Source organism: Electrona antarctica (genome assembly GCF_951216825.1).
Source record: "Electrona antarctica genome assembly, chromosome: 23".
NCBI lineage: Eukaryota > Metazoa > Chordata > Actinopteri > Myctophiformes > Myctophidae > Electrona > Electrona antarctica.
This window is the reverse complement of record NC_136804.1, coordinates 29,342,282-29,361,245: the sequence shown is the minus strand read 5'-3', so window position 1 is coordinate 29,361,245 and position 18,964 is coordinate 29,342,282. Positions and strand designations below refer to the sequence as shown.

Sequence of the window (18,964 nt, the reverse complement as noted above, 5' to 3'; positions counted from 1 at the left end):
ATAGACTATTAGCACCTGAGACCAGATTCTACCAATGTCTTCTAAATCCTGATGGATTTCTGAAAAACCTGTTTCCATGTCAGTGGTGAAATTAAAATATCTTTTACCAGGGACCCCCCCCCCTCCTCCCTTCCAGAAGCAAAGCAAATTTTGAGTTGAAAACATTCTTTGTGAAAGGATATATTCAAAGATTTGCGCCACATTTTAACGATTTTTAAAGAATAGCATATCTATCAAGCTATGAGCTTGTAGATCTATGTTCCAACAGCTACATAGATGCGTTCCAGGTCTTAAAATGGGTTAAAAGCCAAAGGGAGGGTCAGAGAAAATACAAAAAGCCATAAGGACGTTTTACCGGGCATTTTTGTTGTTGCTGCGAGCCTATTTTATGGATATAAAGTAGTAGAGTTCAATATTGACAATGAAGGCGTTTTTAAATTCATTCAGATCCAGCCGGCCATGATTTTACATGAAATAATATTTGATGTGGTGGTGGTGAGTGACACACGGTAGAAAACCGTTTTAACGCATCACAGGACAACACCAAAACAAAACTAACAGCAACAAGTCATCACCTGCACAGCCTCTCACCGTCGTTGTCAGTGCGTGACGTAGGGCTAGATCAATGGCTGAGCCGCGCGTCTGTGTGTGTGTGTGTGTGTGTGTCAGAGGGCCTCCGTCGCCCGTGGTGCGACACACTGGAGCGTTGCTAGTATTGGACGCGTGTCAAGGCCCATCCATCAAAGGCAGCGATGTGTCTGGATGACCGACAGCAGCGGTGGAACCGACGAGTGTTCGAGTGCCTGCCCATTTGTTAAGGGGGGAGGGGGGGGGGGGGGGACTGACGTTGTCGATGCATCGCGAGGCCAAACATGACAACCCAAGCAGAGTAAACAAACAACCACTTTCATGGCAGCGAAATGAAGAGCCATCTGTGACCGAGAGACGACGGCCAGGCTGGATGGCTCGGCATTTTATCTGCTTACTCCAACATGTGTGCAATGAAGAAACCGCCTTGTGCAGTATTTGTTCCCCTTTTTCACAGTCCTGTTCACAGGCGTCAACTGTACTCCTTTGGTAATTGGCTTCACTTTCAGCTATAATTTAATTGAGACCGTTCTCATCCCAGGCACCATGTTGGACTAATGCGGGTTTCAAAGACACCACATCTGCCCTTCATCTCACCACCCTAAAGAAAAAAAAGAACACCCACCCATTCCAAACCAAGATGTTGCCGATTTGAATCAAAGGGTTTTTTTTTCTTTCCATGATATACTACATTTCAAATTAAACATTTTACATTTGACGGTATAGACAGGAATCAAAGGACAGAGAGGGAGGACAAGCAACACATCTCCAGTCTGCATGGAACCGGCGGGGACGTTGCGATTATGTGGCCGACACCATTCGATCGACTTGAAGCTATTTGACTTCTAAAAACTACAGTCAGAAACATCATTCAACAATGCCAAATTCTGCAGGGGAGCTGCTCGGCGACAAAGAGTGACTAGTTTGAGCCACTTACTTTCATATTGGCAAACTTGGTCAGTTTGAGGCAAAACACTGATTGATTATTAAAGTTAGCATGACGCCATGTGAGCAAACTGTTGCAAATGCAGCCCGACAATAATGATCCATGCGCTTTGCTTCCTCTTGGTGGTAGAAAATCAACACCACCATCCAGTCCAGCCTACATAAAACGATGTGCATCGACGCGCTCGACACACAGAATGTACAGGGAAGTGTTATGTCATATTCCTTAACCCATTCTGGGCGGGAACCCCTTTTGGTGTTTTAAGCATTATGTTATACTTTAGCTATTGAAAAACAGATCTACAAGCTCATAGCGCGGCACTCGGTGCTGCGCTACGAGCTTGTAGGTCTGTTATTTTTGAAAAATCGTGAAAATGTGGCGCAAATCTTTGAATGTATATTCTTTCACAGCAAACGTTTTTATCTCAAATATTTGCTTCTGGAGGTCCCTGGAACTACATATTTTCAGATGGGGGTCGGTGGCCAATTACATATTTTTTGGGGTCCTTGACATGAAATATTGAGCACCACTGATATAGAAACATAGGCCTATGTCAGGCCTAAATGGGTTAAAATAGAAGGATAGGATTCAGGACAAAAAAAGGATGCACTTACTTGTCAATATCTGCCATCTTAGCCAAGTAGATTGATGCTAAGAAAAAAAAAAAAGAGGAAAGGAAACCGTTAGACTTAGACAATAGTTAGTAGTTTGGGGTGACATACTGACATCCTACTGTCACCAGAGTAGACATAAGCACCAGATTCAATAAGCATCAGGGATGTCAATCATCAATTAAATCATTAATATTGCTAACCTTATCGATCGATTAACCGGTTAGTTGATTTCCCCCCCCCCCCCCCCCCTCAATGTCTAACGTAAAGATCTAGATTTCGCTGATTATACAGAAAGAATACAAAAGGCATATTATATTCCTTAATCAAATATTTATTTGACCATTTGAGATACAAGGCCAGGCGATGGCATCTTTGTACGAGTGCCCCGTCTTGTCACGTCACATCACATGCAAGAGCAGAGCTGTTTCTGTGGCTACCAAGGTAGGGGTGTGTGTGTGTGTAGGGGCGTGTGTGTGTGTGTGTGTGTGTGTGTGTGTGTGTGTTCGTTCCTCGGCCACACGCGCACAGCTGCAGACAGCATTACATTACATTCACAGAAAAAAACCACCCAACGACAGAACCGCAGACTTCGATTAATTGACAAACGCACCGACTCATTTGGTTTCAGAAAACAAACCGCTAAGAATTATTTTCAATTATGAACCCCCTAATTAATCTCGTTCTGATTATGACAGGCAGTCGCAAACATTAGGCATTCATTCATCATCATTAAAAGGAACAACTATCCCAGGAACCATTAACAGGACATAAACTGTGATATATTTACCATGATTTAATTTGATCCTCTACTCAACTACACTTTCAAATACATCACCAAGATGGGCTTCAGCCTACTGTCTCCACTGGAAACAAAATGATAAGATAAGATAAGATCTTTATTGTCATTGTATGAGACAGAGACGAAATGTTTTTATAATAGTCATGGGGGCTCGCCCTCTTGTTGTTTTTTTAGTGTTTCACACTAAACCCAAGCGGTTTAGGTTAAGACTCCTAAACGGGAGTTACGGGACGGACCGAGGCGAATATATATATTCTATAGAGTAATGATATATTCAGGTCTAATTCTTCATGGGGGCTCGAGCCCCGCTGCCCCCACGGAGTCTACGTCACTGGTATGAGACATACAGTGACATTCCGTTTAGTGCAGCACAACATAACAGTATCAAGAGAGAAACACAAGAGACTACGAAAAACACTGATGGGGCTAAAACTTTATGGCATAAAACTGTTAGTCCGTCATAGTCCAGTCCAGTCATCTCAGATGATGATGGCTACTGTCTGGAATTATCCAAACCCCCAGCAGAGTAAACAGCAGTGGTAGAATTGCCCCAACATTGCCCTGGTGTACGGCAAAATGCATTTAAAAAGGCACGCATGTTCATTCCTATACTTGGTGTACACACACACACACACACACACACACACACACACACACACACACACACACACACACACACACACACACACACACACACACACACACACACACACACACACACACACACACACACACACACACACACACACACACACACACACACACACACACACACACACACACACACACACACACACACACACACACACACACACACACACACACACACACACACACACACACACACACACACACACACACACACACACACACACACACACACACACACACACACACACACACACACACACACACACACACACACACACACACACACACACACACACACACACACACACACACACACACACACACACACACACACACACACACACACACACACAGTAAACAGCCAACATCTGCTGCTGCAGTTTAAAGCACAACCCAACGCCTTTAATCTTACAACCGACCTACATATGGCTTCGGTGAAGCGTTCTCACTGCTGCGAGCAGTGCTCAGTTAATCCATACCCTGGCCTGCCTGCACTGCCCTGCCCTGGGCTGAGGCTTTGGCTGCTGATGACACAGGACAGGACAGTCAAGAGCCACCCGCTGGCCACCCACCGATAACACAAACATGATAGCAGCATACCATACAGCAGCACACATGGCCTGACCCAAAAAACAGACCGCCTTCATTGAAATGTGCCAACAGTGCAGAGACCGACGGGAAATGATTCGAAGACGGTGGCCAACCGATTCCAAAAGCAGCCGTTTTTCAACCTTTCATCGGCCAAGATATGCAGCTTGGATAACAACTTAAAGTTGTTTTCCCAAGCTGAAACCCATATCTTGGCCCTATATCTAGTCGATGGCTAAAGTGGCTGGTAGACAAGAAAGACCAACAGGCAGCAGAAGACTACATTTCCCATAAGATCAGAAAAAGGCCATTACTATGGAAGCAAAGTATGAAATTAACACTGACTGAACTGCATTTGTCTATCAAATTGATATTGTACACTATGTATCAAACACAATTGACAGATTTGTTGATAAACGAATCAACCTACGACCATTATTATCGTGCTACAAATCTTAGTTGGGACGTTTGGAAACGGCTCCTAGATCATACAATTCAGCATTTTTAATACAAGAGAGCCCTTTGTTTCAGTCGAATAAAGCCACTTGGGGATAGTATGAGACTCAGACTTGGTCACGACTCGCACCACCTTCCCCAACCTCCTCCTCCTCCTAGAGCATCCCCTCGGGGGACATAGATTAACCTCCTCCCAGAGCATCCCCTCGGGGAACATAGATTAACCTCCTCCCAGAGCATCCCCTCAGGGGACATAGATTAGCAGGGTTTTCTCAGAGGGTATGGGGACGCCGGGACCCCGGGAGACATTCTCACAGACATCAGTACCACAAGACGACAGCCATGGCAACAGATCACGACCTGGAAATGACAGTGTCAAAACTGCGTCCCCGTTTTTACTACCCACTTTCGCACCAGTGAGGGGTGGGAGGGGCGGGGAGGCAAGGTGACAGCCCTAGTTACAGTTAGATGAGTCGTGAAAACTCCTGCATTTGATCATCCATAATATTCCATTTTATGATTTTATCCAGAATGAAAACATTCTCTGGAGGTAAATGAGTTATGTTTTAGTTATTTCAAATATGCTACTGGCTGTATTCTTCTTGGAAAAATACAAAAAGCTACTCCTAGGGAAAGGCTATTATTTTACTTATATTGACCAATTTAGTAGGCTTTAGTATAGCCTATGTAAGGTTTAACCTCGTCAGATAATTCCCACATAGCGTAAATTTACGAGACATTCAAAGTTTCAACACCAAAGTAGGCTATAGTAGTAGTTGTGAATTAGCAAACTGGACATTTGGACTGAATGCTTCCAATATCCTCGTGTTGGGCTTCTGTTTTTGCCTTAGTTTTTATTTGTGTCGTTTCTCATAAGCTCAGCTCCGTTGCGCTTCACGTTCCACAGTCTCTGCCTTGACTTCTGTGTGCCGACTGCTGCGGGCCTGGTGTGGGCTAGCCGCTCCCACCCCTCACTGGTGCGAAAGTGGGTAGTAAAAACGGGGACGGGGGCAGGTCACGTGGAGTCGACTTAGTAACATCACACACAAATACATGTCATGGGGTGTCTTGATTTTGATTCCAAAAGGGAAAGTTTGAAAGATTAACGATCCAATTTCAATCATCGGAATCACAAACAGCTTCAGGATTCTGGCAGTATTCATTCTGCTCATCCTGTGCATGCGTGCATCAGAGGGAGGGAACTAGGGGGGGGGGGGGGGAGCACACCCGCTAGCATTTGTCTGTGTATTCAACCATTACGGTCACCTGAAGGAAAGGAAGAATTGCCTTCACTGTGGCTTTATTAACAACTACAGCATGTCTTCACTGTGGCTATATGAACAACGACAGCATGTCTTCACTGTGGCTATATGAACAACGACAGCATGCCTTCACTGTGGCTATATGAACTACAACAGCATGCCTTCACTGTGGCTATATGAACAACTACAGCATGTCTTCACTGTGGCTATATGAACAACTACAGCATGCCTTCACTGTGGCTATATGAACAACTACAGCATGCCTTCACTGTGGCTATATGAACAACTACAGCATGTCTTCACTGTGGCTATATGAACAACGACAGCATGCCTTCACTGTGGCTATATGAACAACGACAGCATGCCTTCACTGTGGCTATATGAACAACTACAGCACGTCTTCACTGTGGCTATATGAACAACTACAGCATGTCTTCACTGTGGCTATATGAACAACTACAGCACGTCTTCACTGTGGCTATATGAACTACCGCATGTCTTCACTGTGGCTATATGAACTACAGCATGTCTTCACTGTGGCTATATGAACAACGACAGCATGCCTTCACTGTGGCTATATGAACAACTACAGCACGTCTTCACTGTGGCTATATGAACTACAGCATGTCTTCACTGTGGCTATATGAACTACAGCATGTCTTCACTGTGGCTATATGAACTACAGCATGTCTTCACTGTGGCTATATGAACTACAGCATGTCTTCACTGTGGCTATATGAACTACAGCATGTCTTCACTGTGGCTATATGAACTACAGCATGTCTTCACTGTGGCTATATGAACTACAGCATGTCTTCACTGTGGCTATATGAACTACAGCATGTCTTCACTGTGGCTATATGAACTACAGCATGTCTTCACTGTGGCTATATGAACTACAGCACGCCCCAGAACGAAACGCAATACTGCAGGTCATCAGAACCGAAGATGCAAAGAACATGGAAAGGACAGCAGGGTCCCACTTATGTTCAAAGCCTGGAGCCATTATGTATAAAGGGTGTGTACTGTACGCATACTGAAGATGGTGCCGAGCAAAACGTCTATGCAAATAGATACCTATACAAAGGAAACTTAACATGGCATGTGGCGCACCTTGCTCTCCAGTCCATACTAAACAGTTACTGTATGCAAATCACAAACAATGTTTTTTTTCTTTTTTACTGTCCAACAATAGTCTGCTCAGAGTCTGGGGCTGGGTAATACTGAATCTACATCGTGATAGACTAGATATCATCTGGGATTTGATATGACGCAAGTAGTGTTGTTGTTTTTCCTGATTGGAGTCCGTCACCCAGGCACGACCAATACAAGATGGTCACCCTCCTTGTTTCGCTCTAAAACAAATAATCTCTTCCCCGACAATAGCCAATCCACAACCTCACAACAGTGCCTTGTTGTTGTGACACTCCCCATTTTGGTCGTGTTGTGAAAAGGTGAAAATGTTCCTAAAATGTCAATTTAACAAAATAAAATGTAACTTACACAAATAAGCTATCCAAGGATTTCATTAACATTTTAAAGCAACTGATGGGGTTCAGAAGCATTTTAAAGCAACCGATACATTCACCTCCTCTCCTCACTAATCATTGGTTTTCAATGGAAAAGTTGAACGACGTATTCCTGCCTAGTGAATAAAAATGACACTTCTATAATAGAACACCAGCCACGATTCCCCTGCGGACTGTCCAGGAAGATAACCACTGAAATGTAAAAAAATGTAATAATAAGCTCAGACATTTGATGGGTTGCTGTTGAAGTCCATCGTCAAAGATCCATTTTAAATAGAGCTTGTCAAAGAAAGGAAACTTGATTTATCTCAAGGAAGGAACTTAATTCAGTTGAGCCGCCATATCAATGGCAGCATCTTTCTACTGCTGTGATTAATTCTGAATCTGCCTGCGATTAGCCAATAACGACTCGGGTATGATCAGACACACACCTGCATGTTCAAAAACACACTGCCATATCACATCAGACACACTAGTGACTGAGAGGCTATGGTTTTTTATCTATAACCCTTTTTGGGCGGGAACCACTTTTGGTGTTAGCATTATGTTATGCTTTAGCTATTGAAAAATAGCAGATCTACAAGCTCATAGCGCGCCACCGAGTGGCGCGCTACGAGCTTGTAGGTCTGCTATTTTTGAAAAATCGAAGAACGACTGACATAGAAACATAGCTTTTTCAGAAAACTATCGGGATGTAGAAGACATTTTTAGAATCTGATCTCAGGTCAAAATGGGTTAATGGGGGGTAGGGGTACTGAGTCTGACATATCATATATGCATAGGAAATGACACTTACGACAACATTTTTAAAGAAAAGCAAACAATGATTTAAATTCAGTGACAGAGCAAATACGAAGGCTGCCGAACTGTTTATTTTTCCCTAACCAATGAAAAACGCATGCAACTAGGCCACAGGATGTTATATAAATATGAACCTGCAACTCAACACAATAACTACTATCTCGTTATGTTGCTTGAATAATGTTGTCGATTGCCTGCAAAGAGACACTTGCGTTCTATGGGAGTGGAGCTCTGCCAGGTGCCATTGCAGAAGATGCCAAGTCACAGATATGATCAAATACCTGCCAGCTCACTGACACAGAGCGGATCAAATATCTTCACCGTTTCTCTTCATTGCCATGTTGACGATGAACAAAGAAATCTGATGATGCACGTGTTACAAAGTAGAGATCAATCTGGATAAAATGCTTCTCAAAGTGAGGTCAGACAGGGGACCCCCCCCCCCCCCACACACACACACACACACACACACACCCAAGGACGGGTCCTTGGGGGGTTTCCAGGGGGTCCCAGGCTAAGTTACCGATAGTAAACCACTAACCAAGGGGACCTTACAGGTCTGTAGTTCTTATATTAGGCTATGGGATCTGTGGCCTGATTCATACTTTGGTATGCTTCACATTAAACAAGAGCACATGGACCAGACCTTCCTTTCAAATACTTCTAAAGCCATATAGTCAGACTATATTGGCCAGTCAAATTCACCAAGTGTACAGTGCAGTGTACTGTACTCACTACTCAATCATATCTACAGCAGTGGTTCCCAAACTTTTTCATGTCAAGGACCTCCCAAACTGACACTCATTAGCCCATGTACCCACATTAGAAAATATATGCCAGGGACCCCCATAAGAAGATTTTTACGGCTCCAGCAGCGATTCTCAACCCGTTTAATTTCAAGGACCCCCAGTTTGACATGTCTACGTATGGACCCCCCATTTAATGGCATTTCTATCTCTGGAAGCCCTAATTTATATAGTAAAAGCAATTGTTAATTTAGCTCCGAGAGTGTACAAAATGGAATCAAATGGACCCATTAGGGTCCATTTGGCACATTTCTACACACTCAAGAGTTAGACCCAAAAGGGTGCATTTGGTTCCAAAATATAATTTAGCTGGGGACCCCTGGAACTCCCTCAAGGACCCCTGGGGGTCCCCGAAACCCACTTTGGGAACCACTGGGATATGGGATCTGTGGCCTGATTCATACTGTGATTAAACAAGAGCACATGGACACAGGCCTTCCTTTCAAATACTCCTAAAGCCATATAATCAGACACCATATTGGCCAGTCAGATTGCACAGAGCGTACTGCAGTGTTTCCCAAAGTGGGGTCCTTGAGAGTTCCAGGGTGTCCCCAAATAAATGATAATTAGGAACCAAACGGACCCTCATGGGTCTGTAACTCTGAGAGCGTACAAATGGAACCAAATGTACCCTAACAGGTGCATTTGGTTCCATTTGTACACTCTCAGAATTAAATTAACTTTGATTTTACAATATACATTGGGGGTCCCAGAGATCGGGGGGAAAAAAATCCATTAAATGGGGGACCGTAGCCTAATCAGGTCAAATCTGGGGGTCCTTGAAATGAAAATGGTTCAGAGCCATTAAAAATCTTCTCTTATGGAGGGTCCTTGGTCCTTATGGGGGGTCCACAGGCTAATGAATATCATTTTGGGGGTCCTTGACATGAAAAGGTGTGGGACCCCCTTTTCATGTCAGCTCTCAAGCTCTCAACGCGACGCGTTGAGAGCTTGTAGATCAGCTATTTTCAGGGGGGGCAACCCAGCACTCTTTAGCTAGTGGAGATGGTGTGTACGACATGGATTTCAAAAGCAATTCTCCTGAATGCTGCCTTCCGGCATGGCATGAAAAGGAGTGTTATTTGCATTTCTTTCACCATGTAGTAAGTAAATGCTGCATTCGTGGTCTGGAAAGGGTGGTTGTTTTACAGACGGGTAAAAGGGCACAGGGCTGAAGGACCCCTTTGATGTCCATGTGTGCACGTCCCTGCTCCTCTCTCTGTCTTCTGGGATCAGCCTTTAGTTTTCACCCCAAGCCTTGCCAGCGACCACGTGTTGCTGCCTAGTGCTGCACACTGCACTGAAGCAACATGGCAAAGTCAAAGCCATCAGTGACTTCACAAAGGACTGGTTTGGTGGATGGATGGAATGGATGCCCTGCTTCACTCTGTCTGAACCTTAACAAATAAGTGACAATCTGAGTCACAACTACTGGCAATGTGCTGGTAACTGTTAACGGTTAATGCACTTTTCCCCCCCCAAGACAATAAGTCATATGGCGAGTTGGCCAAGTTGTTAAGTAGTTAGTTAGCCGGGCCGACCAGTAGTGCCTTTAGTGGAGTTAGCTTAGCCACCTTGCTATGCACTAAAGACACTTTATATAATATTTTAGCGCACATTGTACGAGAGAAATGCGAGGTGAAAATATGGGCGATCGGATGTAGGCCCGTGTACGAAGAGTGGCCAGCGAATAAAACGACCAGTTTAATTATTAAGATTTTTTTTTTTTTAAATGATCCCAATATAAAAACTACCAACTTGCATATTGATCAATTAAAGGCCGATTCAGTAGATTCTATTCACAGCCCGTTCTTCAGCATTATAGTTCTCATATTATTCCATTATGAGTTATACTTTAGTTTATTTCTTTTTTTGTATCAATAATTTAAATGGGGAGGTAAACTTTTCAGAATATCCAACATAAGACGATACATACCGGTATACATATACACACCCTCATCCCAATAAATTAGGTATTTGTCTAAAATACAACACTGACTAGGTGCCAACAAATGCCTAATAATAATAATAATTCCACCACGGATCATCCGAGAAGGTTTTGCTCACTACTAGTACAACAAACTAGGTTTCCGAACCGGTTTAAGCCCCTTTCGGGGGACCCTCCGGCCCGGGTACCGTATTCTGGACGGCGGTACAGAAACGGTACCCGGAGGGTTCCGAAAAAGGGGCTCCGAACCGGCTGAGGAGGATCCATGATGGGTTCTATTAAATAATCACCGGTAGAGCTGCTGCTTTATTCACACGTTAAAACAACCCATCATGGAGGTTGGATCCACCGGCCGTCACAATCCGGTTCCCACTCAAAGTTTAACCGTTTTTTCTCCACCTTAAATCGTCCCCGTTTGGATTTCACGTTAAAAAAGGGAAATAAAAAGCTAGGAAAAGCCGATGATTGTGCCGGGGGATACAACATTTAGATTTGGCACAACTAACCACCCTAAACCCGACAGTAGTCAGTCTCAAATGGCTGCTCCTGCTCGTCTGTCTGTCTGGTTCAACTAGCATGTTTTAGCCTCCCGTTCGGTTCTCACACACCACGCTACAATAATCCACATCGTTCCGCCGGTTAGTGGCTCTGCGATCCCCGCATTCTGTGCTGTGGACGGTTCGAGTCGGAGATATGACCGACCCTTAGACATGTATCTGTCCGCCCCTACCTTCGGTGACTGTGGACCGGGTCGGGTGACGAGGCGAGGCGGTGTCGCTGCGCAGCGAAGCGGTGGATCCTCCAAGCTAGCAGGAGGAGAAAAAACACTCCGCTCTGATGGCGCTAAAAAAAAGGGAGCGAGATATCCCGCCGCCGCCGCTCATATACTTCCGACGTCATCACGTAAAAACCCGGCGGGTCACCACCATAGACAACGCCACTCGTGGGAGGGGCTTAGAGGAGAATTCCCGGGAAAAAAGTACTAAAGGCAGGCCTGACTCGCTCGTCAATCATGTCCAGTGTGTGTGTGTGTGTGTGTGTGTGTGTGTGTGCGTGCGTGTGTGTGTGTGTGTGTGTGTGTGTGCGTGCGTGTGTGTGTGTGTGTGTGTGTGTGTGTGTGTGTGTGTGTGTGTGTGTGTGTGTGTGTGTGTGTGTGTGTGTGTGTGTGTGTGTGTGTGTGGGCCCACCAGTGGTTCCCAAAGTGGGGAACCCCCAGGGTTCCTTCAGGGAGTTTGATTGATTGATTGAAATATTTATTAACAGTTTGCAGAATTACAGTACATTTCGAGCACAAACTCAATACAAAGGCTGTTAACTGTGAGTGGACGACCCAATTAAGCATTGCACTTGTTTACAACAGGGTCCACCATGTTCAATTCATCAAATTCCAGTTCCAGTTCCAGGGGGTCCCCAGCTAAATGATAGTTTGGAACCAAATGGACCCTTATGGGTCTGTAACTCGATCTGAGTGTGCAAATGGAACCAAATGGACCCACTCTATGAGTTAAATTAACATTGATTTTACAATATAAATTGGGGGTCCTATAGATAGAAATGCCATGGGGGGTCCGTAGACTAATGCATGTCAAACTGGGGGTCCTTGAAATTAAACGGGCTGAGAATCACTGCTAGAGCCGTAAATATCTTCTCTTATGGGGGTCCCTGGCATATCTTTTAAAATGTGGGTCCACGGGGATAATTAGTGTCAATTTGGGGGTCCTTGACATGAAAAAGTTAGTAGTAATGTATTCATGAGTAAATTGAGTTTCAAATAGTAGTCCTACTGTACAACACCAGCCATGTTGTTTCAATTTGTCTGATTGGCATAGATAGAATAGAACTACAATGAGACAGAGATATGTAGATCGAACTACAATGAACTGAAATAAACGAAACACCTGTTTTTTTGGTCCCCAATATGATCTGACTACATTTGAAACTCATGAATGTATGTAGGCTATGCCATTAAATGTTCAGATGAATTGAATATGAAGGACCCCAATGGAAGCAAGGGTTAAATAATAAATAAATAAATCCTCTTAACATATTAGCTTGTACTGACATGTACTTTCCTGTGTTTTTTTCTTCTCCCATTTTCAACCTACGGTATCTTCATATCCTCACTAATACTCATAATATGGCACCCTTTTTTCATTGGTAGACTTTCTTTCTTAATCAACTACAGCGGTGCCTACTGGGCACCAACTGGGCACTGGCCTACTTGGTACGATGCAAGTTGGAAATGCATGCCCCACCCAGATATTATGTCTGTGACCCTTTTTTTTATTTTTTATAATATTTATATTTTATTTGGAAAAAGCAGTACAATAACAGCATTTCTATGTATACATAGGACACAAGTGCAGTTCCCAGGATTTTTTTCCACCCCTCTTCCCTCCCTCCCCCTCCAAGTGACTCCATCTCCAGTGTCTCTGTAACATCCTTGCTTTCTTCAGGACTACATATGGCATCAAGTCAACACTTAACAGGGGCAAAGGGCGTCTGTGACCCTTTTATGCCCATATATGAAGTTCTTTGTCAGGCATGCCCAAATATGGATAGTCTATGCAGACGTCAGAATGATGTCAGAACAGGCCAGCTCCATATATGGACCCTGCATGGGCAGGGGCCCTGTCCAGAGTCCGGGCAGAGGCCTTTTTTCGGGCGGTTCTGGACAACCGTGGGTCCGACCGACTCGACACAGGGCACTGCAACCGTGGAGCGCGTGTGTCGAATTTGAAGTCGGTGGGGCGAACGGTTGTCGAGTTACGTGGATTACACACGTACAGACAGACAGACAGACAGACAGACAGACAGACAGACAGACAGACAGACAGAGACTTGATGCATTTATAGATACAGTAGATGTGAGAACAATGGCTTCTATTATAGCATGCTAAACTTTCCAGAAATAGAAAACCTGCAGCTTCTATTAACTTCGATTTCCCCAGGGCCAAATTAACCAGTGGGGCTGTGGTGCAGGGGCCCTTGCCCCTGCACCACAGCCCCACTGGTTAATTCCCCTTCGGGGAAATTGGACCGCGCGGTACTGGGTTTGAGGCCCTGAAAAGGGCTCATGGGGCCCTTCATTGGCCATTGATTTTGTTAAATTTAGGTAAAAAAAGATGATAAAAACATAAAAAACACGAACATTTTGCACTCACGTACGCGCGCTATGGGGCCCCCAAAAATGACTGGCCCAGGGGCCCTCGTGGGGGTTAATCCGTCCCTGGATTTCCCATCGCCATCAATGATGTCACTGGTATAGAGGGTATGCGCATGACATCATCATCATACCCGGAAGTTATGCAGGAACACCTACCGAGTGGCAGAAAGTTACTTTCTGGCCTTGACAGCCCATACATCCAAAACAGAAACGTCCTGTCTCATTGCATTAAACAACGTTAAACTCACTTTGCCACTCGATTTGCTACTGACTTTATGCATGTGCATACCCAGGACTCTACATTCTTGAACTGTCCACAGCCAAAAATGTGCCAAAAACAGTAATATGTTTAATTTTGTGAACCATCCTGTAACCCAGCTGACATTAGAAGGAAAAACATTAAAATATTCCCTGTGGAGCCTGCTGGTCATAAGTGTTCTGACTTCTGCACCTAGATCAGTTCTCTGGACAGTGGACATCAACCCGGTCAAGAGTATGTCAAAGTCAAAACCAAAAGATTTGGAGGCTAAATATCTTTTACCCCTGGCCTGACCACAAAGTTGCACAAACTATAAGCCAGAGGCCAAAACTGAACATGAATCATTCCGTCAATGAATCCGTCCAGGATATTTTAGTTTTACTAGCATAGAACACGCTGCTGCTGCTTTGCTCAAACTTTGTGAGCAATATGTATCTGGCAAAGAACCCAAAGGTCACAACAACTGTGATCCAAAGCCTCCCACAGGAGGAAACGTTCCTACTGTAGGTGTATGTGGGTTTCACTTCAGAAATAGCATTTCTCTTGACTCGTGCCTTTACAAATAACACAGGCATGAATGAACAGTGATGAAGTATTCAGAGTTGGTGTAAAATACATAATTTCATGAATACATAATGATACGAGGCAGGCCCACGCTGGGCAAGACCTACGCTGTATAGACGTGTGTCAGCGGAAGTAGCAGGATTTTGGCGGAAGTAGCCTATACTGCTCAAGGAAATTACATTGGTTGAAGGAGACGCTTTACAAATCTGTTTACATTCTCCGTGAATGAAGCAACTGTTGTGATTGGTCGAGAAATATTGTATCCGGAGGAAATACGATGTATGACGGATGTTCCAGCCCGACATACTTCCTTGGTTGTGACCAGGCTTTTCTCTTCGCAGATGAGTAAGGCTGGGACCGAGGCTAAGGCAGGCCCAACAATTTGTTTAGTCACAAGCTATTGTTCAAAGGATATTTCACTTTCAAATAAAATAAACATTAAACACATAATGAATGAAAAAGGTAAGGGAAAAATCATGGCCATCCTCACGCATGTGAGCCGACAGGCCCTTTTTGATGTCAATCAATCAAGTCACCTTAATTCCTTAGATCTTTTGTGATCTGGTAGATCACAATCTACCTTTTGGGCACCGCTGTTCTAATGCGTGAGGGGGCCGTAACGTTTTACATTTATTTTCGACTATATATATTTTAAATATTGCTTCGATGCTCTATTAACGATGCTATTAACTTTAGGAAGTATTACGTTGTTTTGTATTAGCATGTGTATTCCATAATTCCATAGGGATAGACCACACATGGGCATATGACATCATCAACTTGCGACGGGAGCAGTCCCTATTGACTGAAAGATTCTTTATTTATGAAAGAAATACAATATTTAAGGTGTTTTTATTTTAGTTTTAGAGGGCAAGTATAATATTTTAAGGCATATTTGTCTCATTAGCCAGGGATCCTTTTAATAACTTTAAAAAAGAGCAGAAATAGTGGATCTACTCGATAGTGTGAAATTGTAGATGGGAGACTTTCGCTTGTTTTTGTCACATGACAAAGCATATCGGGCATTCATTTATGACAAAACAAAAGTATGAAATATGGAGAGAGAAGGTTTCTGACGACATTGTCAACATTGTAAGTGGCAGCGCTGGTTGTCAAGCATTGCTTTCTCTTTGTATGTGGAGCATCATTGTAACATTTTAAGTGAGCCTGTCTATAAATAGATCTGAACCATACCCACCCTCTAGATCAAAATGGCAGGCTCTCTATTTTCACATTAATTATGAATGTTACCCACATTAGCATGAGTCATCACAATGCTGTATATTGTTATTAAATTGGACAACGTCAGTGAAAACACTACTGATAAAACCACATGGGATGATTTAATTAAATTTTCTCGCAGTTCATTACATTGGACGAAGATGTCGGGCCCGGTTCAAATGAAGCTTGTAAACATCTTCATAATGAAAAAGATTTTATCTGATACCTGAGACCTTTTTACTTTTTCTAATACGTTTCTAATAATCTCAGAGGAAATTAATTTAAAAATAAATTGCGGTAATCTGGCAAAACCCATGGCAATTTATTTAGGGCTGTAACAATACAGTAATTGTATCAATGTATTATTTTTTTAATTCCAATGATACAACTAGGCTACATTGATATACAAACAGCAACATATACAGTCTGGTATAGTGTGACTTGTATCAATGTAAAATCGTTTTGCAATGCAAATCATCAATGGTAAATGGTGCATTTATATAGCACCTTTATCCAAGGCGCTTTACATAGATTGTGCATTATACATTCACCCATTCACACACACATTCATACACCGATGGCGGCGGAATCCATGCAAGGCACCAACCAGCACATCAGGAGCAATTAGGGGTTCAGAGTCTTGCTCAAGGACACTTCGACACTAACTCTGGGGGAACCTGGGTTCGAACTGGCAACCTTGCGGTTACCATCCAGCTACTCTACCCCTGAACCACCACCGCTCAATTGTATTGACATTAAGAAATTGTTAGCAATGGCGTACATCGGTTCATAATACACATAAAAGTTAACTGAAATTTGGGAGCTGAAACATTTTTGTCTCCACCAGGCCGAAGGCATGGGGAGAGAGTATGTTTTGCACTCCGTCCGTCCGTGTGTGTGTGTGTGTGTGTGTGTGTGTGTGTGTGTCCGTCCTTCCGTCCGTCTGTTACCAGCTAATCTCCGGCACCGTTAACCCGGTTGATGCCAAACTTTGCACACACACTCCCTGGATGCCAACGATGAACCTCTGCCCCACATTTTCCAGAACGGCCTGTTATAGCGCCACCATGAGGCAGCTTTTCACATTTCTTACCTAAAACTGCACCGATCTGCGTGAAACGTTGCATGCACACTCCCTAGAGGCCAAGGACAAACCTTTGACCTGCATTTTCCGCATCTGCCTTTTATAGCGCCACCAGGAGGCCGACATTTGTAAAACACATTTTTTGATATTACTCCTCCAGATTCTGTCCAAAAGTCGGATCTGTCCGATATTTCATATTCCATCCTAATTGGCTATAATTGGCTTTCACAGTTTGCAAGATTGCCCCGTTTTGAACAAAAGCCTCAAATCATGAACGCAGCATGCAATTTACGTGAAATCTTTCACACATTGTCTTACTAGGCTGAGGAATATATCCCACCCTTTTCACATTGGCCTGTTATAGCGCCACCAACAGGTTGATTTTTGCAAAACACATTTCTGGAACAAAATGCCTCAAATCATCCAATTGCCATCAAAGGCATATGAAGAAATGCCACCCTTTTCACATTGGCCTATTATAGAGCCACCAGGAGGCCACAACCTGACCTGCCCTGGTGGAGACCTGTGCCCCGAGGGGCACTTTTTCTAGTTTTGTCTGTTCTTGTGTGATTATTTGGTTTGACTAAGCACCACCTTGACTCAAATGGAGTGCATTAGGTAAAATAATGCAGGATTGGAGCACCTTGCAGTGAACCATCATCTACTAGGCAGGTGTAAAGCATGCAGCAGAGTCCTTGAGGTGAGCAGAAGAGGGCTTAGCGCCCTACATAGATTGCCAGCTGGGATCCACCTCAGCTGGGAGTCTGCCATGCAAGCATGCGGCACAAGCCACCCTCAAAATGTCAAGGTAGGCTTGTGTTTTAACCTGGTTGAGGCAACAGTAAATATAGTGTCACACACGCAGCATAGGCCTATGACTTTCAGTTTGTCAAGTAAAACAAAGCAGATTTTGATAATGACGATGCAATGTAAATTTCAAATTAATTATAAACCCAACTTTACTGCCATCAATTTTATGCTGTTGGGGGGGATAAGAAAACAATAAATGAAACTGTCAAAAAGGCCAAGGGCTGGCTGGCATAAGAAACTAATTTTGTAGTAATAGGAGTAATACATTTGAATTTGGTGAGTGGATTGGTTTTGAAACACACCCGTACTCATAATGATTCAAGTTTCTTTATTAGGAAAAAGACCCCTTGAGATGTACCATCTCATTTTCGAGGGGCTCCCAACACAGATACATCTCACAATCATTATTGTACATGTAAACAATAAGACAAAACAAATTACATACTATATACATGGACAAGACAAAACACTAAACATTGCAAACCTTGAAAACCACACAGCCTCATTACAGCATTGATAATAATTAGACAGGTCTCTTAAATGTTACCCCAAATGCCACAGTCCTCCCAAAGCATAGAATTTCAGACGAGGTATTTGATGCTAGTATCGACTGTCATTTTGTGCATGACGAGCTATCAAGTTTTAAGTGTATAAATAGTTCTGCTTTGTTTGCAGCACAGAGGAGAGTGACCTGGATGTGCGAGGGGACAGACAGAAATGCACACCATACTTAGTCCGAATGCATTCAACTTGAAAATTAAAGTTTCACCATCCCTATGCATTATTTAACGGAGGAGAGAGCAGATACGCCTGCAGGAACAATACCACAGACGAATAACAGTCTAAGTCCACACTATTGATCCATAATGTAT

At 43.5% G+C, this 18,964-nt stretch overlaps 1 protein-coding gene across 2 annotated transcripts in view; it reads right to left on the bottom strand.

The window, feature by feature from the left end:
* Positions 1 to 11,873, bottom strand: part of nap1l1 (nucleosome assembly protein 1-like 1) — a 36,978-nt gene extending 25,105 nt beyond the window's left edge. For both annotated transcript variants that reach the window (XR_013788997.1, XM_079494480.1), the window contains exons 1-2: positions 11,719 to 11,873; positions 2,149 to 2,185 (exon numbers count right to left, since the gene is read on the bottom strand). Coding sequence is in view for 1 of the 2 variants with exons in the window: in XM_079494480.1 (XP_079350606.1) it covers positions 2,149 to 2,165 (17 nt within the window). In the remaining variant the exon portion in view is untranslated. The remainder of the gene's footprint in view (positions 1 to 2,148; positions 2,186 to 11,718) is intronic.
* Between the last annotated feature and the right edge of the window lie 7,091 nt (positions 11,874 to 18,964).